Source organism: Camelus ferus, chromosome 27, assembly GCF_009834535.1.
Source record: "Camelus ferus isolate YT-003-E chromosome 27, BCGSAC_Cfer_1.0, whole genome shotgun sequence".
NCBI lineage: Eukaryota > Metazoa > Chordata > Mammalia > Artiodactyla > Camelidae > Camelus > Camelus ferus.
In genome coordinates this window covers 10763499-10785031 of record NC_045722.1, presented here as the reverse complement: position 1 = coordinate 10785031, position 21533 = coordinate 10763499, and the positions used below count along the sequence as shown (strand labels likewise).

The window sequence follows — 21533 nt, the reverse complement described above, 5'->3', positions numbered from 1 at the left end:
TTTTTTTAATCTGAGAAAACTAAAGGTTGATGGGAAAGAATAGTAAAGGGAATATTTATACACTTCTGATGAGAATGGGAATTAGTACAACCACTCTGGAGAATAATTTGGCAATATCTAGCTAACGATTCACTCTGTGACTTGAGAATTCCACTTCTAGTTTCGTATGCCCGGAGAAACTCCTACACGTGTACACAAGGAGACGTACCAAAATGTTCATCACAGAAATACCTGTGACAGAAAACCCAGAAATGATCTAAATGGCTATCATCAGGAAAACAGATGCATTGTGGTATAATTATATACTGAATATTAAAGCAAGGAAATTAATTAAGTACAGGTACCAACATGGATGAATCTCACAAACATAATATTGGAAGGAGGGGAGTACAGAATACTTACATTGATATCCATTCATTTGCAATTTAAACAAGTTTATACAAACCAATACTATACATTGCTTAGGGATGTATATCAATATTGCCATATAAATATATATAAAGAAAGAAAGAGCATACATAAATAAATACAAAGGCATAGGAGTGAGAAATGCCAAATTCAGGAGAGTGGAATATGGGTTGGAGAGGGGCTATAACTGGGGAGGGGTTCACAGGAAACTTTAAGTGTATTGGTAAAATCTATTTTTTTTTTTGAGAATTTTATTTCTTAAGCTGTGTAGATATGTGGTTGTTCTTTGCATTACCCTACACATTTTGTATATCTTACATATTGAATATTTTAAAACTATAGTGGATATTGATTTAGTTGGAAGAATTGAGGCAGAAAGTCATTCTAGAAAGAAGAATGTACTGGAGAGGGCAGGCTACATTCAGGGAACAAAGTGTCATCATTCTGTTTGGCAGAGTAAAGGGTATTTTATGTCATAAAAACCAACTTGCATTTATATAACATCCTGTACTTTATAAATCACTTTCACATACACCAGCTCATTTAATTAACTTGAGAGACATGTATTCCCATTTTATAAATGATGAAACAGGCTCAGAAAGGTTAGATGATATGTTTGTAAATATTTTTGTTGGAGAAAAAAAGCTTAAAAGGATATACAATGAACAGTAGTGGTTATCTCTGGAAGGTAGGTTAATAGGTGATTTTGCTTTTCTTGTTTGCTTAATTATATTTTCTGATGTTTCTAAAATGAACATGTATAACTCATGAAGTAAAAAAGTAATATTGCAAGGAGGGGAAGGGAAGTGAGCAGGAAAAAACTGACTTCCTCTAAGTCAAATAGTCAAGTTCTTTGATTGTGATCTTATCCCTTATGTACAAAAATGACAAACAACAGAAGAAATAAAGAAGCTAACATATGAAGAAGTGTTCAACTTCACTGATAATCAAAGAAATGCAAATTAAAACAATATGTAGGAATCATGTTTATTAAATTAGCAAAACAGTTTTTCGAGGATGAGGGTGTGGTGAAACTGGTAGTCATTTATTGCTGGTAGCATTGTAAATTGATACAGTTCTCTTGGAAAATGATTTGGCAGCAAGCAACAAGAGCTGTAAAACTGTTCACACCCTGTGGAAATATTTTCCCTGAGACAAAAAAAAAAAAGGATGTTCTCAAAAGCATTATTAATGTGGCAGGGCATCCTCCCTTCAGACAGGGGTCCTCGTTTGGCTGTTTTAGGAGGGTGGGCCTGTAATCTTCCAGACATCTATCTGCACTAACTGATAAAGGGAGGGTTTATTTTTTAATGGAAGGAAAAATGAGTAAGTGTGAGCTGTGATTAAGAAAGAATAGAGGGGATTGGCCTGGTGTCTGTTCAGACCCAGGCATTTGGATTGGTTTTTTGTTGTTGTTGTTGTTTGTTTTTTCCTTTCTTTTTTTCTTAGTATAACTCAATTCTATGAGATTTAAGTGGAAAAGGGCAGTCTCTGGAAGAGTATTCTGTTTTCCTATTTGCTTTTTTTTCCCTTGTGAAGTATCTTGTAAGTAAAAAGTATCTAAATAATGCATATTAATTTAAAGAATTGTAATAAAAAGAAAACCTGTGGGCTCAGCACCCAGCTTAAGAAATAGAAACTCAGCATCCTCTTCCCCATTCCAGTTAACCTCTACCCTGAATTATATGCTGATAAATCCTGTGCTTTTCATTGCCGTTTTGTGTGTATCCTTACTGCTTAAGCAATACAGTATTTGGCTTTGCATGTTTTAATCTTTACTGTATTTTGGCCCTAGCTATAAGTATTTTCTGTGTCTTATTTTTTGTGCTCAGTATTGAGTTTGTGAGGCTTATCTGTGTTAATGCACATAACTGTAGTTTGTTCATTTTTCCTGATGTGTTCAATGGTTCCACTGTGTGAATTTATCAATTTGGCCTGGGGTGGGCACCAAGTCTGCGTTTTAAACAAGCACCCCAGATAGAACTAATGCAGGTGGTCCCTGGCTCACACTTTGAGAAATATTCTTAGAGGATGAGAACCAGCTCTTCTCTTTCAGTCTCCCAAATCTCTACCTCTAACTTTTAATTTCAATTAAACTGCTCATCTCCTCTTTTCCAAAAAATATTTTCCCATTTTTTTCTTCACCTAGATAATTCCTATTCTTTCAAGTCTCTCCATTAAATTATAAACTCCTCCAACGCAAGCTTATCATCATTATCATTGTTGTCATTGACATTTATAGAGCAGATACAATGTACCAGTTACTATGCAGTTTTCTATGTGTCATCTCATTAATCCTCACCCAACCTCATGAAGAAGGTACTGAGCTTAACCTCATTTTACAGATAAGGAAATAAGGGTCAGAGAGAGTAAGTAACTTGCCCAAAGTTCAACAGCTCTTAAATGGGGACCTCTTTCACTGTTTTGTCTTTATACCTCCATGGTCTAATGTAGGACTCCATGTGTATATAGGAAGCACTCAGTAAATGTCTGTTGAGCTGAACTAAAGGAAAAAGTCAAAGAGAACAGATGGAAAATCATCCCTTTCGTTCAGATGATGGCAGTGGGGATGGAAAAGAGGAGCTAGAAATGAGATTTGGCACGCTGGGCTATTACAGAGCTGGTATCTGGGAAGTGAGGTTGGGGGAGGCAGTGAGGAAGAGACAAGGTATTTCCATTTTTTCACTTTGGGCACTTCTGTATTTTCTGGAGAATTTTACAGAAAGCATGTGGTGCTTTTACAATTAAAAAGAGAGATAGTGTGGAGGCAGAAGCTATGTGACTTGGCACCAACAAAATACAGGAAACAAGGGGCAGAGAGGAACCTAGGCTAGAGGCAGACTGGTGGTAGGAAGCCCGATTAAAAGGGCCTAGATGTGATAGCTCTGAGAATAACTACATATTAATGGAAGTGTGACAAAAGGGGTAGGGGAAGGAATGTGACAATAGGATCTAGGAAGAATTATTGTGAAGTAGACAGAAAGTTTAATGATATTGCCTTTTTGTTCTGTATCCCCCAGTGCCTGCCATGGTACTTGGTGATGACAATCACTTATTGGAGGCTTACTATGGGCCAGACACTGTTACATCAATGCCTTCGGTTTTTTTCTCTGGAATATGACTTAACACAGCTGCCAAATCAAACTTCCTCAAATGCTGATCATGCCTCTCCTCTACTGGAAAACCAGCAGTGACACTCTATTCCCCAGAGAATAACATTCGAACTCCTCAGTTTGGCAACTAACCTTCTTGGTGTGACTCTCACTCACCTGTCCAGCTTTGTCTCACACTGCTGCTTTTCCAGCATGAGTTCCTTGCCTGTGAGTATGCATTCATTAATTCATCCAATGAGCATTTACTGAGCACCTACTACATGCCAGGCACTGTTTTAGGTACCAGGAAATGAATGGGAAATAGGAGAAGTGGCTCCCTCCTATCATGGAGTTGACCAAAATAAATAAGTAAACAAGAAAATATCAGACAGGTGTAAGGACTTCGATGAAAATAAAAGAGGATAATGTGATAGAGAGTGACTGTTGGGGAGGAGGATTAATTTGGATGGGATAGGCAGGGAAGGTCTCTGTTAGGAGGTGAGAGTTAGGCTGAAACCTGGTTGACAAATCGGAGTCTAAGCAAAGATCTGGATGAGGAACATTCTGGGCAGAGGGCACAGTTAGTACCAAGGCTCTGAGGTGTGCATGACCTTGGTGTGATCAAGGAACAGAGAAAGCAAGTGGGCTGAAGCACAGTGAGTGAGGGGCAAGGTGATACCAGAAGAGACTGGAGGATGGGTCAAACCAAGGCAGGCCTTATAGGTCTCGTTAAAGATTTCAGTCTTTATCCTAAAGCAATGGGAAGCTACTGGCTTTAAGTATGTAAGTAGATTCAGGATTTTAGAAGATCACTTTTGCTTCAGTGAGAAGAAATTAGAGTAAAAATAAAATCTAGATCAGTTAGGAGTCCACTGCAGAAATCCAGACAAGAGATGGTGGTCTTCTGGGATGAGAGAGCGGCGGTGGAGATGGAGAGGTTGACAGATGGGGTTGAGAGGAATCTGAGAGGCAAAGGTGATAGGGCTTGGTGATGATGTGGATTTTGAAGTGAGAGAGAGAAGCAGTATAGAGCATGTAAAAGAAGCTAATGGCCCAGTCACAGGGTAGAAACAAGGGAACATGGAAAGTCAGTTACCTTGACTCTCACCAATACCATTTAAGTGCTCCCTGCTCATGGCTGCAGAGCTTGGTGGGGAGCAGGTGGCAGAGCCACAAAGCAAGTCACACATCGTCCCTTAAGAGTTCACAGCTTATAAGATAGGCACACCGGTACAATATGAGAAACAAGGTGATAGAAAAAGACTCAGTTTATGTTATAAGCCAGCAACCCGTGTCTGTTAAATGCTGTTGGGAAGTCGGGAGAGGAGGGGCCGGAGCCTGGGGAGGTCTTTAGTTTGGAGACACCATGCTAACTCCGCAGGCAGCTGTGAGGTTTCCCCTCTCCTACAAGAAGCTGGAGAGGGCTGCAGAGTGGGAGGGAGAGGGACCCAGGCTGTGGGCCACCTGCTTCATCCTCGCAGAGCAGGAAGGTGCACATGTGGAACAGCCTGCTCACGACATGGACAGTACTGGGGTCCGTGAGAGCCCCAAATTCATAAAGCAGTTAGAGACAAAGATTTTGTTTCTGACTTCACAGATAGACTGAAGCCTAGAGTGATCAACTGACCTGTCCAAAGACAGTCGGCTGGTAAATAACCACACCAAAACTAGAGGCTGGCTCTTCTGATTCCTGATTCTGTGATGCTTCCACACCCTGCCTCCAAGATCTAGGGTCGCTCACAAACAAGGAGCCCACGTCGCATTCCTAGTCCAGTTTAGGGTTATGCCTGCTTGTGCTAATAATGCAACTTTTGTGTCCCTCCATGTCCTCTAACTGGCTCCTTCTTGTGGAACACTCTTCTAAGACATTTCACATTAATCCAGTATGAAATTCTCAGAGTGTCACTTCTGAGGAAGATCATACTCAACGCTGAACTTTCTCATTCCACATCGTTGCCCCTGGCCATCCAAAACACTTCCACCCCTGGGAGATGGTACCCCTGGATCGCACATGAATTACCTCTTACCTCTGCCTGCCAGGCTTTTTCCTTACCGTCTCATCTGATTTTTATAAATTATTGCTGTCATTTAACATACTGATCATATTTGATTTAGAACAATCCTTGGGTAGATAAGATAAAGGAAGGTATACTCTCATATGACCATAAAAGTGATGTAAAACCATTCCTAGCTAATAGGAATGTAGTTTCCTCTCCTGTTTTCAGGCCTGGATCATATCAGGAAATATTAACTGACAACTGAGCAAGTTCACTCCTGATGAAGGACTCACTCAAGTACTTACTGAGCTCTTTAGCCCACTGCTTTCTGGGGAACCCAGACAAACTGGAGGGGAGTAGGCAGGAGAAGAATGATAGGGGATATTAATAAAGTTAACCTGAGATTCATGCATTTATACACGTCCTGTCAGAGCAGAGTACCTCATTGGAAGAGGGTTAGAAATCTAAGGCATGGAGGCCAAAATTTATATAGTGATATTAAAAAAATCAAAAGAGTTCTAATCAAGTAGCTACTGTGCTATTATGCAGATCTGTACTATACAAATTGTGCCTCAGGGAAACCAAATTGTTGATTAGGGGAGTTCTCTCTATAGAAGCTTTCCAGCTAATAAAAGAAGAAATGACAGCTGTATCACCACCTGTCACACCCAAGTGAAGTAAGGGCCTATGAAAGGCTGCTAACATCATAAGTAAAGAGACAAAACAACAACAAAACCACCAGGTACCTCTTGATACAAGTACATAAGAACACTATGGCGTATTCGTGCTCCCCCTCAATCTGAATCTGATCTTATTTACAGATCCAACTACCAATATTAGGACATTAGAGGATAGAGGAGTATGTTAAAGGACCCTATAGGGTACAGACCTGTGGGAGACACTTAAAGAGTAAGGTTTTTTTTCCCAACAAATGAGGTAAGAAAAGGAGAGAGAAGAGGGAGGACTTTAGATCAAGACTTGCAAGGAACATATCAACCAATCAAATGTAAAGACCTTATTTGGATTTTGGCTCAAACAAACTGAAAAACAAAAGGAGGGGGGAAAGGCGGGGGAGAGTAGAGTGCATGCTTAGTATGCACAAGGCCCTGGATTCAATTCCCAGTAACTCCTCTAGAAATAAATAAATAAACCTAAATCCACCCCCCCCCAAAAGTATAACTAGGGAAACGTGAATGTTAACTGGAGTATTTGATATTTTTTATCAAATACCTTTTAGGAGTAATAATCATATCATGGCCACGTTAGTAGAAGAGATACCTTTGAAAGCAGTGATTCTCAGACTTGAGCATGCATTAGAACCACCTGGAGGGCTTATTAAACTACATGTTGCTAAGCCCCACCTCTAGAGTTTCCAGTTCAGTAACTCTGGGGTGGGGACTCTTTCTAACAGGTTCCCAGGTGATGAAAATGCTACTGGTCAGGGCTCCCATTTTAAGAATTTACTGTGCTGCTGTAACCAGATTTTTTTTTTCTGATCAATTATCTAAAGAAAGGGTTTAGTTATCAGCTGAGTTCTATTCCCCATTAGCTACAGTACTCAGCATTCTACGTAATGGAAGAGAACTCGTGTTCCAAGGCTGATGTATTAATTTAGTCTGTATTGACATAGGAAGGCTGAAATAAAAAACCCTCAGTTTACCACTTTTCTCTGTAGAGTGTTAAATGCCCAGCTCCCTCCTCAACCACTTACATCTGCTGTTAGTACCCCACCTTACTCCATGAGGATCAAGGACCCCAGCACAGGATCCTGTAAAGCTGTTGGGAACTTTGGGTACATCCCTCCATCATTTCCAAATTCAGAGTGGTCTAGTGGATGTAATATGGGCCCTCCAGTCCTGCGGTGTCTCAGACACTCTAACATATCCTAGAGCTGGTCTGTTCTATGCTGCTGAAGAAGAGACCAGCAGACAAATTCTGGCTCTTCTATTAACTGTGTGACTCATAATGAGTCAATTAGCATTTTAAGGCCCTAGGTTTTCAATAGGTAAAAAAATAAGTCCCTCAATATGAGAGAAAACGGGACACCTGGAGAAATACTAGCCAGAGTTCCTCAGAAAAAAGACATTAGCAACAAAACTGTAACATTAAACTTTAGAGATGTTACACTTTATAGTTTAACAACAAAGTGCTTGAGTGTGTGCATGCATGTGTGCGTGTGCAGGTGTGTATTAGATCCTCACAACAACCTTGTGAGGTAGGTAAGGTAGGGCCTGAGAGAAGGTGAAAGTCAGGCCAATTAAGTGTCAGAGCCAGGACTCAAACACCTCTTCTCATGAAGTCAGTGTCCCTTCCAACACACTGCCTTCCCTCAATTTTTTCAATTAAATATAGGACTATATTTCAATTAAATATAGTGCATAAAATGAGTGACCCTAAAAGGATCAGAGTTGCACTAACTTAAAACTTAAGGGCCAATGACCCAGCTAATTAGAAATCAAGAGTTATTTCCTTCAGCTAAAGGCCAGAAAGAATCCCTGCAGTACCGTTTAACGTTCTCAGCAATTTTGCTTCCACAATTTTACTGTCCTCTTCTGGGGCCCTGAGGCTTGTCCATCACAGGATACTTTCTATGCCTCAGATGGCAGCAAACTTTCAGTGACAGTACCTCATAGACTGCTGTACAAGGAGCTTCGGAAATTCTTTCAGCCTCTGAGTCACAAGACCGCAGACATCCTCTACGGTAATTCTGCCTTGTCATGGCAATGAGACATCTGGTGACTACTGCCTGCATAGCACTGGAATAAGAGAGTGTTTTCTGTTTCATTACATTTATGTGTTCACACCCCAAATCTTCTACTTCCAATCTTATTTCTTGCAAGTTCTGGGCTTGTGGGGTTGCACTAATAAATTTCTTGGTAATAAAACTGATAAAAGCAACCAACCTTGGACTGAGTGTCTTTTAAGGGCCCAGTATTACATTAAGGGCTCTGTATTAAGATCTCAAATGTTAACCATTAATAATGATCATGTGACTACATTTATCTCATTTCACTTTTAGTAACCAGGCATCAATCATTAAACACATTTTTCTGTCTCAGAGTCAGTCAAAACTACTAAAAAAGGAATACCCTTTGTATTCAGAACATTATTTGGACCCTATAGGCTTATCCTCGCCAGTAAAAGCATGGAAAAAGAGGGAACAGATCGGGGCCCAACATGAGCCGCTGATGCCCAGGTTCGGGTTTTCTCTATTTGGAGAACTTAAAAGTAATAGCTGTAGAAATTTAGAAGGGAGCAGCAGACCCACTAAAGATCACTTCTTAGATCAAATGGGTGTTTTGATGGCATAAAAGATGTGCTTTCTGACGGAAGCTCTTGTCACATTTACTACAGTGAAAAGGTTTTTCTCCTGTATGTGTTCTCTGGTGTGTGAGAAAGTGGGAACGCTGATTGAAGGTTCTGCCACACTCAGGGCAGCAATAGGGTCTGTCTCCTAGGTGGATTCGTTGGTGGGTGATGAAGTGGGAGCTCTGATTGAAGCTCTTCCCACACTCGCCACATTTATAGGGCCTTTCTCCTGTGTGGATCCGCTGGTGCTTAACGAGGGCCGAGCTGTCGGCAAATCCTTTCCCACAGCTGTCGCACTTAAAAGGCCTCTCACCTGTGTGTGTCCTCTGGTGCGTGACCAGATGTGAGCTCTGACTGAAGCTTTTGTGGCAGTAAGGACAAGTGAACGGCCTTTCTCCTGAGTGAGTGCCCATGTGAGCTACAAAGTGAGAACTATCTCTAAAGCCCTTCCCGCACTCCGGGCATTTAAAGGGCCGTTCTCCTGTGTGGGTTCGCTGGTGCTTAATCAAATCCGAGCTCTGGCTGAAACTCTCCCCACAGTCTTGACACCTGTAAGGCTTCACTCCTGTGTGGGTCCTCTGGTGGGTGATGAAATTGGAGCTACGACTAAAGCTTTTATGACATTCGAGGCAAGTGTAGGGCTTCTCTCCTGTGTGGGTTCTTTGGTGCATTATGAGGTGTGGCTTCCGTCCAAAAGTCTTCCCGCACTCCGGGCACTCATAGGGTCTCTCACCCGTGTGGGTTCTCTGATGTTTGATGAGTGTTGAGCTGTCGCTGAATTTTTTCTCACACCCATTACATTGGTAGGGTTTCTCTCCTGTGTGCGTTCTTCGGTGGGTGACAAGGTCTGAACTCTGCTTGAAGCCTTTCCCACACTCGATGCATTTGTAAGGCCTCTCACCAGTATGAGTTCTTAGGTGTCTTATGAGATAGGAACTCTGGTTAAAGCTTTTTCCACATTCTGTACACACAGGCTTCTTTCCTATATATCCTTCCAGGAGCTTGTTTAATTCCTTCTCCTGTGAAAAGGGCTCCTGCCGGCCCTCTCCTGGGAGGGTTCCATGCTCCCCTTCTAATTCAAGACCCCCCTCCCAGTTGTCTCCCCAACTAGGAGTATGAGAAATATCTTTATTGGCCCTTTCTGAGGATGTTCCACATGGTTCTGTTGTTTCAGGAATGTCCTGATCAAGTTTTACCACCTGATTCTTAAAGTCTGAAAAATAAACAGAAGTCACAGAGAATAAAGTTATCAGTTATCAGGAAAGATCATCAGAAAGCAGCAAGAAAGATTAAATTTAGTGTTTTTGCAACAGACCACATTTAATTTGATTTTGTGAAAAGTTTACTGAAGATCATTGAGGTAACAGAAAACATGAATTCCAAACCCTTTTTATTTTTAGACGCTCAGATGAATCTTGAGGTGACCTCGATGTCCTTCAAGAGTGTACTACATAGTGTCAAAATTAGGCAACACCTCTCAAAGATGTCAGAGTTTAGACAAAAGTGGAATGTTTACTTAAAATGAGGACTTTCTTTGGTCAACTACTGAGTGCCCAAGAAGTCAAATTTAAACTTCTAATAGTAATAACGAAAGTCTAGGGCAGGATTCCAAATTCCTCATCTAAACAAGGGCTGAAATACTGGATTTCTGCCCACTGGGTAACACATCTCACCTGTGTGACTTTCCCTTAGGATCTTCCTCGCTTCAAAATTTTGGAGTGGCAGGACCCATGGCTCTTCTTTCTGCTCCAGCTGGGAGATTACACTTGGTCTAGAAATCCTATAAGGAAAGTGAACACAGTATGTTAATTTGAGCCAACCACACAAGCCCAGAGCAAAATGCAAGCCCTCCTCTTTCCCTAGACAGAGGAGAACACCCAGGGAAAATCTAATGTGTGTTTGGTCTCATTAAATGGGCAGCCATGATGAAGTGATTAAAACAGGGTGATCTCCCCACAAGGCTGAGAAAAAGCCCTTTCCCTCCCATTGAAAAAAAAAAATCAGACGGGTGATTGAAACTCTAGAATAAGCACAATAACTCATCTCTGAAGGCACAAGGCTAAACCCATGTGGAGAGATAATTTTATCAGAAAGCAAGCTACCATGACCTCACCCTTAGAAAGAATCAAGGAAGTTAACTATAACTGTAATATTTGGCTTTTAAATTTTCCCAGAAGGGCAGCAGTCAATACAGCCATGGGAAAAAGACAAACACTTATAAGAAAAAAAATTTTTTAAAAGGACATGAATAGGCAACTCACAAAAGAAAAATACACAAGCAGTGTATAAATATATGAAAAACTTTTAACCTCACCATTAAGAAAAGAAATTCAAATTAAAACAATGATACACTTAGGCGATCAAGGCAATTTAGTGGAGAGGTAGAGTGCAAACTCAAGAGTTATATTGCCTGGGTTTGAATCCCAACCCTGCCTTACTAGCCATGTGACCTCAGAAAAGTTACTTAAACCGTGTCTCAGTGTATTCATCTATAAAATAGGGACAATGATAGGACCTACCTTACAAAGTTGTCATGAGGAGGAAGAGATAAGTCCTCAATAAATGTTAGCCATCGCTATTACTTTACCTGGACTCTTACATTATAATACCTGCTGTGATAGAATATGAAGAAATGGACACTTTCATATAATGCTCACAGGAATAAATACATTGATTCAATCTTTTCAGAAGGCATTTGGCAAAAATACCAAATACCTTAGCAATGTAACTATTGTCTGTATTGTCTGGCCCAGCAATTCTAATTCTGGGAATTCTAAGGAAATGAAAAAAAGTAAAAAAAAAAAAAAAGTTATGCAGAAGACATACTAATTATTAACTAATTACTCTTCAATAAATAAGACTTTTAAAAAGGCAGTTAGCGGGGAAAGGGTATAGCTCATTGGTAGAGTGTGTGCCTAGCATGCACAAAGTCCTGGGTTCAATTCCCTGTACCTCCACTAAAGATAAAATAAATAAAAACCTAATTCCCTCCCTCCTCCTAAAAAGGCAATTAGCTAAGAGATATTCATCACAATACTGATGAAAATTTGAAATGACCTAAAAATCCCTCAACAAGGAAATAATTACATTTAATTGAGCCATATGAAATTGCCACTTTATAGGTAAAAAGTGGTCAAAATATGGTCACATAAGTGGTTTAATGTAAATGACTGTATTTCATACAACAAAATACAAAGTGGTTATTTTAAGTAATGTACAGAAAGATACTTATTGTCGTCAAAATATTCACAATACAACATATAAGAAAGTAAGACATACAACTGAATATGCAGTGTGATCCCAATTTTTTTCTTTTTTTAATTGTATATATACTTAAGAAAATGGCTGGAAAGATCATAACTTCAGTAGTGGGATAGATGACTTTTATTTTCATTTTGCTTATCTTTTTCTTCAATGAGTATATATTCGTTGTGTAATGGATATGAAGTTAAAGCAAAGAGAAGGGGTAGCCATTGGATTTTAGAAAGAGCACTGGAGGTTTTTTTTTTTAAGTGACAGAAAAAAAAAAAAAAAAACTATGGGGAGACCTCTCCCTTTTCCACAAAGACCTGGTTGGACTCTCACCTCTGCCACTTAACTTTGAGTCTCAGGGTCCTGAGATGGAAAAGAGGGATGAAAAATACATACATCAAAGGGTTACGGTGAGATAGCAAAGAAATCTGCAAACCACAAATTGCCATAAAAATGGAAGTCATTCTTTTTCTGCCAGGGAGGCAACTACTCCCACAGACATCTGGAGCTCTAACAGACCACCATCCCTAGAGAGTATTCAGACCTGGGCCTTCTCAAAATATCTGCCTTAAATCTAAAGGAGAATAGCATCCTTACCCTTTGAGAGCCCACTCTTCTAACCGTGCCGGGTGGTATCCTTGAAGAGGACTCTCAAAGCAGTGTCCAGGTAACTCACTCTTCCCTGAAGTCCCCAGCCACATCATTGAGGGTCATCAGTTCCTAAAGCAAGAGATCGCAGTATACATCAGTAGCTCTCTTGATATTCTCACCATTACCTCAAAACAAAAAGACAGCCACTACGACCACTAGGATACCCAAACAAAACCCACTTGACCTGAAGAGCTCTGAAGTAAATGCTGTCAACCACAGAAGGGTTGCTTTTCTTATTCTATTTTTACATAATTTTTCCCTGGGCTAACTTTCTCAACACAAAGCAAGGCCTGGACCTCCCAGATACATCTACAGAACCCTCAGTCTTTTGGAGACATTAACTTTTTGAGGAACAAATTGTCTATGATGGACAAGATAAACAGAGCAGAGAGTGTGCAGGTATAACTCGATTTTTGGAAAGCTTTGGATTCTCTCCACCTACATCTTTCTTAGCTATAGGAAACTACTTCCTTAGTTATACACATATTAGTTATGAGAACAGCTGACTTTTCCTGGCTTGTAGATTTGGTGTCAACCTCAAGGGACATACTATGCAGAAGCCCTAAGGGACCTGCCCCAGTACCATTCTATTTCAAGGTTTAATGCAGTCAGAAATGGAACTTAAAAAGAGAAGGTTTTTAGAAAACAACACGGATAAGCTGTAAAATTAAGTGAAATTCAATGCGGATAAGCACAAAAAAATTTCCTGGGTGTTGAAAACAATCATTAACACATTAATAAAATTGACATCAGTCTCATGAAAAAATTATTTGGGGGGAAAGGGTCAGGTTACTGGATGAATCAGTAATTTATTCAGCAATCAATATGTTCTAAGGCACTAGGAGTCACAAAGAAATATAAGATAATGTTTGTTTGTTTTCCCACTTTAAGAGTTTCCAATAGAAACCAACCCAAGTCAGCCAGCTGAACCTGCTACAAAGAATTCTGCATTTCAATGGAGGATGGACCAGATTGTGGTGAGGAAATTTTACTTTCATATCTTTTGTCTCACCCATCAAAGCACCTGGGTACTACTAGAATACACACACTTTTCATGGAAACATTGATGTATTTACAGACATTGCTATGGGTCACTTATAAAGTACTGAGTTTTCAAGAACTTAAAAAGCGTAGGAATACATTTCATCTCTGGCTTAAAATCTTAACGAACAAAGATAATGTTAGGAAGTGAAACCTGTAACGAGTTTTGAGCATACATTTTATTTCTACATTCATTATAAAACACAAGAGCAGGGCCCACCTTCAGGAGATTGCGGGATGCGGGATGCGGGGCAGGGTAGGGGTTGAGGGGATAGTTCTTAGCCAGGGTTAGAGAAGCCCGGTTTCCCACCGTCTCTTGTCCCCGTACAGGTGACCTCAAAGGCCCTAGAGAGCTGAGGTGCTGTGACTAAGTGCCATTGTGGGAAGCACCAGTTTGTTCACTGGGTTTATTAATAGGAACATGACCGCAGAGGTAGGGCCGACAGGCCCTAATCTGGGTGCAGCGGTCAGAGGGTCGCCGGGGACCACCATCCAAGAGCAAAAAAAAGAAAAAAAACAAAAAAAACAAAAAACCCACAAAACATTGATTAAGAGGATGAGCTATCCCGACGCTGGCAGAGAAAACTGCAGCTACCTCTCCTCACTCGTCAGCAAGACTCGCGGGTTCCGAAAGGCGAGCGCGGGGACCAGGCAGAGACGACTTCGGGGCGGCGGGCGAGCCCCATCCATTCCCCTCAGCAGCGACCCGGCTGCAGCCGCAGTCTCCCTCCCCGGATCACTCACCTCCCCGGGCCCAGCCGGAGATGGAGCACGAAGTGAGTCCTCCACCGCCGGGCCGCACCGGGCCCGCAACGCCTTGGCGGTCCCTCCCAGAACCCGGCCGGGATTCGTGACAGGGCTGTGGGGACACAGGTGGGACTCTGGGCTCGACAGCCAGCCGCCGGAAAACACCGCCCCCGTCCTCTTTCCATTGGCTTTTCAGTGTCTATGACGAGACATCTTCCCCGTCCATAGGCTAATAGAGCCTTCAATCACCGCGGAGCCTTTTGGGAAATGTAGTCCTGAGCAAGACCTCAAAGGATTGGGAACCCGCCCACCGCGCCCCCCCCCCCCCCCCCCCAGTTCCCAGCGATGACAAGTGCTAAACCCAGTTGCCAAGCTACCTGACCACTGGAACCGCCTCTTCGGAGCTAAGAAGGAGATCCAGAGACAGTACACCCAGAGAGGGATCTGCAGATGCGAACCTCCGGGCCTCACCTGATTAGCGCGGAGCAGCCTTGTACAAACCACGGTATCTCCCGCGCTTTGGCACCTAGCGGTTCCAGAGCGCGCAGCATCTCGTAGCGCTGACCCTGCTGTCCAGCCTCCTTCGCCCGGTCCTTGGCCCTACCCCACGGCGGCCAGAGCCTGAATGGTGTCTGCAGCCGGCCAAGTTCCAGGCCAACTCAGACTGGGCATAACAAACCCCAGTCAGGAGACTTTAGTGGAAAACAGACGTTCTGCTTCCTTCTTTTAGCAGCACAAAGGCATATCCCCTTTCCAATGATTAACAAATCTGTTAATAATAGCCAGAGGAGGCCTGCAAGGGCATCAAGTACTCTAGGAAAAGTGGTACTGGAGTCCAAACTGTGGAAACTCCTGGATCTTATGTGAGAGCTAGGGTTCACTTTGGGAGTGAGGGGGTCTGGTTGTGGGGATGCCCTACCTAAAAAAAATAATAGAAGCCTTTTCTTACAAAGAAAAAAATGCATGTGTACTGTGTTGATTTACTGCAATTTAAAAACAAAAAGGGAAGTACATGTTGTGATGGACTGTAAAAACCTCAGAATTACAAGCCAATGAGCTAATGTGGAAGACTCCTTCAACCATTCCTTAAGCAAATATGTATGGTGCATCTTCTAGCAAATATTCACTGGAAATGTTCTGTACCCAAGACTGTTATGGGACTGTGGTTACCCACAGGAATCACACATGATCCTTGTTTTCATGAAACTCACAGCCCAATAGGGAAGATAAACCATAAAAGACACAAAAATACAAAGTAATGTTTTGTCTTTTCTTCATAGAACCAGGGGCATCTTCATTAGTATTTGCTATGTAATTGTAGTCATCTGCAAAATAACCACAATAGCAGTTTGGGGAATTCTGTCCACTAAAACAAATGTCTAGTTTTACTTAGCAGGAACAGCAAGGAACAATCTCTAGTTTTAGGACATTTTCTTAGAGATTTCTGGAACCCTTCATGCTACATAGCAACAAGAAAGTCTTGGGCACTCCCTCTGACCCTCCTTCTGCTCAGTTCATCTGTGGCTGCCCTTGCCACCCTGCTGTGACTCCCTCAAGTTGACATAGGGATGCTCTATGGGTCAGTCTCCTATAACAGTTCAAAAAATAAATAGGCTGCAATTTCCTTTATTTCAGCTTTTCTTTCAACCTCTCTGGGGTTTTTACCATGACTCCCCACCTGCCTCCTTGATGATACATTTCCTGGTCTACTTTTAATGGCTGCCTGGAAGAACATCTATAAGGAACCTCACTTGGCCGTATGTGAGAGGAACCCAACCAACTGTGGTTTAGCCAAATCAGCGGCTATTTTTCTCATGCATCAAGAGATCAAGAGTGTGCAATATAGGACTCATACAGGAACTCTGGGATGACCTCAAGGATCCAGGTGTCCTCTGTATGTATGTATGTATGTCTGTATGTAGTGAATATTTGTCATTTGTCTGCCAGCAAATACCCTTCTATGGGAAACAGCAGCTGAGCTGACATTATAAAACAGCACCAGGGGTTCAGATGGGACCTGCCATCTCATTACATGACCTTCCCTCCATCACAGGGTTCAGATTAGAGGTGGCAATGACCAGCACTGAGGCAGTCACAGAACCAGGCCACCTTGCCCATGACGATTTATCAAGGAGCATGCAGGTAACTGAAGCTCCGCCTGTCAGGGACTTTCCCTGGGACTTTTTGAGCTGGAACTAAAGGAAAAAGACCTTTTCCTGTCTGGAGGTGAACATGGGAAGATGTGAAGCTGCAGGCTTCTGGCAGCCAAGTTTCCCAGCAGCCGAGCTGCAGTCTGAGAGAATGAAGTGCAGGCAGAGACGGGGGCGGGAGCACAGGCCAGGAGGCAGTCCTGAGAATATTTGAATCTTTGGTCACTAAGGCCAGAAATAACCCTGACTTTTCTTAGGTTTGTTTTATGAGTCAATAAATATTCTTTTCTTGACTAAGCTAGTTTGAGTGGTAAAGTTCAGGCACTTGAAATTTTAAAATTTCCCCTAATGCATCATTTCTATTTTTAAAAAAATATCCAAGAATGTCTATACACACACACACACACATACACACACGTATATACACATAAACATAGAAATAGTTTTTACTCATCTGTATTTTAAATATTCCCCAATAAACATATTAATTTTTATGCCATATTTTAGAATGACCCATTTAAACTTACTCAGTGAAAAAAGTTCAGATAACTCACATAGAAGGGAATAAAATTAGAAACAAAATGAGCAACTTTCATCCTAGTTAATAATTTTAAAAATAGCAAAATTATTTTAAGCCCTTTTAAGCCATATCACTACCAGGATAATTAACCAATTCAGCTCCTTGGTAGAGTCAAAACAAAGCATCCAATGCCTAGATCTACGTGATAAAAAAGGAGGAGGCAGGGATTATTGCCAATTGGTATAGTAATGAGGAAGTTTTCTTAAGAAGTCCCTCTTTATAGAAGATTGAGTTTGGCATGTCCTTGTTTGGAGGGAGGCCTGAGATTTCTAGAGGCCCTCACCACCACCTCCTGCCAAGATCTGGGAACCAACTTCATTTCCTGTCTCTGGTAACTCGACATCCCTAATAAAAGACTTTTCTGTGTACTGTGAACCGTATGAGGAAGGCTTTGTGACCCTCAGAGGCTAATTTTTGCAAGACAGAAATTCTCTATTTAAAAATGCATGTGGAAATCACATATTCCATCACCATGGGGGAATTTCCTATTTCCTCTAACAGAACACTCCTTATTTACTTTTATGAGTATACAAGTAATATGCATTCACTCATTTTTGAAAAACTAGAAATGTAGATAAGTAAAAAGAAGAGAGAAATCCTATCATTCACTAAAAAAACACTGTTAATATTTTACTGCATGTCTGTGTGTGGATGTGTGCGATAGAAAATTTTGGCAGAAGCTAGAGTTCACATTATCTCTGGGGAGGAGGGGAGACTCCTTCCTTTCTTTCCCTACTCCATTTCTTCTCTAGTGTATGGGCACCTGGTATCTTTTCCTTTTTTATTCCAAGGAGGAGAGAGATTTTGTTTGTTTGTATGTTTGTTTGCTTGTTTGGAGGGGAAGGTAATTAGGTCTACTTATATATTTGTTTAATGGAGGTACTGGGGATTGAACCCAGGACCTTGCGCATGCTAAGCACATGATTTACCACTGAGCTATACCCTCTCCTCCCCCACAAATTTTTTTTTTTTTTTTTTAAGAGAGAGTAGATTTTTGATGCAGAGGGGCCTGGGGAGGAGAAGAGAAAGACAATTTGGGGAACAGTCTGGCATCTGGCTTATTTCGTCTGCTACCCTACGACAGTAGACTGAGAAACGGAGAACAGCGGCTGACGGAGACCTTGGTCACTGGCAGTCCTCTTTGGTGGAGCAGCTCTGACTCAGGTCTGCTGCAGATGGGCCAGGGGCGAGGAGGAGGATGGGGGACATGGGATGAGCAAAACAATGATGCCACGTCTGGGGATTCCAAGAAAAAAAAAAAGGAAAGATTTTCCAGATGAGGGTGGGGAGGGACACTGAGGGCTTGGAGTCAAGGAGGTGGGATTTAGAGAACGGCTCTCAAACATGAACGTGCATATGAATCACCCGGGGAGTGAGCTTTTTTTTTTTCTCCGAATTTTCACTTTTAAACACCTTTTATTATTTTGATCACTTTTCCTTCAATGATGTTAACGACAGCGCTATATTTACAGGGGAGCTTTTACTTTACATTCACTTACATGGATGATCCAAAATAAATCCAACAGATTTTTAAACTGTACTACTTGGGGAACAATAAATAACAGATGGCATTTCTTTCCAACATAATGATTTAAGCAGTATTTTCTTTTCCTATCCTGTGGGAACAAAAGGAAACAATATATGAACTTTTTAAAGGTTGCAAGCAATGAGCTATATTTGGCTTCATTTAAAAACCTTTTTGGAGATAAAGTTCATGTAACATAATATTCAAAAAATGTAAATGTACAGCTCAGTGGTTTTTAGTATATTCACAATCTTGGGCAACCATCTCCACTACCAGATTCCAGAACATTTCTATCACCTCATAAAGAAACCCCTTACTCCCAAGGCCATCCTTCTCCCATTCTCTAAGCAAACACTAATCTGCTTTCTGTCTTATGGATTTGCCTACCATGGACATTTCATATGAATGGAGTTATACAATATGTGGCCTTTTGTGCCTGGCTTCTTTCACCTGACATAATGTTTTCAAGGCTTGTCCACATCCCAGCATGTATCAGTACTTCATTCCTTTCCATGGCTGCATAATATTCTGTTGTGTGGATATACCATATTTTGTTTATTCACTCAGCAGTTGGTGCGGGAGCTTGCATTTTAAATACACATTCTGATTCAGCAGGTCCAGAGTGGGACCTGGGATTCTGCATTTCTAGGAATTTCCCAGGTGTTGTCTGACACTGCTGGTTCAAGGTTAGCACTTTGAGAAGTGAGGATGTAGACTCTAAAGACTGCACTTTAGAGCATCACAATTTAGGATATTAATATAAACACACACCTTGAACATACTGGCTAAACACACTCAATACATATATACACTTAAAACAAAAAATGAGAAAAAAGAGTGGAATCATGTTGTTACACTTCTCTTGTCGAGGCTAATGAGGTATCTATTAATCTTTAGCAAGGAGTTCTGCCTTTGTTAAAGCCTTTAACCATGATCCCATGAAAGAACTTCTGTTTCACAGCCTGGACTGGACCTCAGCAAACATTTTCAGACACTGATCCCTATAAGTAACAAATGGTCATGTTAATCATAAGGAATGCTTATTACTGACAATGGAAATATGAGATCCCCTGATTTATGAATTTGCTAACTGCTCTTCCTTTCATGGGTCTTTCCCACAGGAGATGGGAGTGCTCTCTTTGTGAGAACATTTCTGGGCTCATGATATCAAGGGACATGTCAATACACATCAGCCTAAACAAATTAACATGTTTCATCTAACATGCCACTTAAGTATCAGCAAGAAAGGGAATGAAACTCCCAGTTAAAGTCTGACATGCTGTCAATTGTAAGGTGCATCCTGATTTCAGTGATGCTAAAAGGTAATAACGTGCATGTCAGGGTCAGTGAAATATGGCAACGTTGCCATCTGTACCAGACTCCCTTTATGCGCCATTACATTTGCCTTGCTTTCTGGCCAGAATGTTAGCAGTGACTCACTCTGTGGTGGCTGCTCCAGGTTCCTCATGTAACATGAGGACATGAAACAACAGTGCCTGGCCTCATACCAGCATCTGTGCTTCCATCCTCTGCCAGGTGGGTTCCCTATTGCTGCTGATGTGAGAGACTCAGTGGACCACCTCACAATCCACAGCTGCACGTTGACTCGCCCAGCAGGCCGGCATTTGGCCACAGAGGCTGCCACTGCTGTCTTGGGTTCCAAGCTTTCTCTGTGGCTGCCAGGTAGGGCTGCTCAACTCATAAGAGAGGAAGAGTTGACACAATGAGGGGCAAACTTTGTCAAGGGGAAGAAGGGCGCCTATAGATAAGTGTATCTCTCCTCCTTGCCCCTTCCCCACACAGTGGGCCCCTGCCACAGAGTGCTCAGAGATGCAGAGGCTTTACCTGGCTTCTCAAAGATGTCCTGTGATTCCCAGGAAGCAATTGTGTTGCAAAAGCATTGGCCAGCACAGTAATGCCTGCTCTTATATTGGCTCCTCCTCTTTCATTTACTCTCCTTTTCCACTCACTCCTGCCTCGCTGGGAATATACACTCCCCCGTAAAATGCTGGTGTATAAACTTTGCCTCAGGTCCTGTTTTCTAAGGAACCCAGACTGAAGCGCCGTCTCAACGTCAGCTGAGGGATGGATTTGGGGAATTTTGTGGGAATAGAGCCATGTACCAATGTGAACAGGGAAAGAAGGAGGGTGTGAAAGAAGAGGAGAGGTAGCAGAAGCATTCTAGAATTTTCCAAGACATCAGTATCAAGACATAATGATGTTTTACTCACAAAAGATGTTAGGTATAGATGTCTTTTTTTTTAAATTTTTTGAGGGAGGTAATTAGGTTTATTTGTGCAGTATATTGTGTACGTGTATTTACATGCAATATATTGTATATGTGCAGTCAAATTGTAATGATTCTACCTAATAAAAATGAAAAATGAAAAAAAAACTGATGTAGGTAATTAAGTTTATTTATTTATTTGATGGAGGTACTGGGGATTGAACCCAGGACCTCGTACGTGCTAAGCACACACTCTATCAATTGAGCTATACCCTCTCCCCTAGAGATAAATCTCTTTATGCTTAGGTAAACAGCTCCTATCTGCCCTTAGGAGAGAAGAGTGGGCCCAATATCTGACTTGTTAGAGATTAACAATAGCAATAATAATAATTAATAATAATAATAGTTCCTTTGACCCAGCATTTCCATGTCGGTAGAAATTTATCCTACAGACACACCTGTGAAAATGCACAAAGTTGTATATACAAGATAATATTATATCATTTGTCATAATGTTTATGTTAACAAAAGACTAGAAACAACCCCATCAATAG

The 21533-nt window shown here is 41.4% G+C and overlaps 1 protein-coding gene across 2 annotated transcripts; it reads right to left on the bottom strand.

Moving 5' to 3' along the window:
* Positions 1-1379: 1379 nt before the first annotated feature.
* On the bottom strand, positions 1380-14667 carry ZNF774 (zinc finger protein 774). Of its 2 annotated transcripts, none has more exons than XM_006192602.3 (4): positions 14495-14667; positions 12656-12778; positions 10480-10586; positions 1380-10019 (listed from the first exon to the last, which is right to left on the bottom strand). In XM_006192602.3, exons 2-4 carry the CDS (start codon positions 12760-12762, stop codon positions 8779-8781), a joined length of 1455 nt encoding a protein of 484 aa, XP_006192664.2. In that variant the 5' UTR covers positions 12763-12778; positions 14495-14667; the 3' UTR covers positions 1380-8778. The 2 variants fall into 2 exon arrangements, with proteins under 2 accessions (XP_006192664.2, XP_014421417.2); XM_014565931.2 differs by lacking the exon at positions 14495-14667 and adding an exon at positions 14346-14488.
* Between the last annotated feature and the right edge of the window lie 6866 nt (positions 14668-21533).

Coding starts and splice junctions, on each gene's coding strand:
- ZNF774 (XM_006192602.3), bottom strand. CDS start 12,762: ATGATGTGGCTGGGGACTTCAGGGAAGAGTGAGTTACCTGGACACTGC. Junction 10,587..12,655: donor GAAGAGTGGGCTCTCAAAGG/GTAAGGATGCTA, acceptor CTTTCCTTATAG/GATTTCTAGACCAAGTGTAA. Junction 10,020..10,479: donor CCTAAGGGAAAGTCACACAG/GTGAGATGTGTT, acceptor TTTATTTTTCAG/ACTTTAAGAATCAGGTGGTA.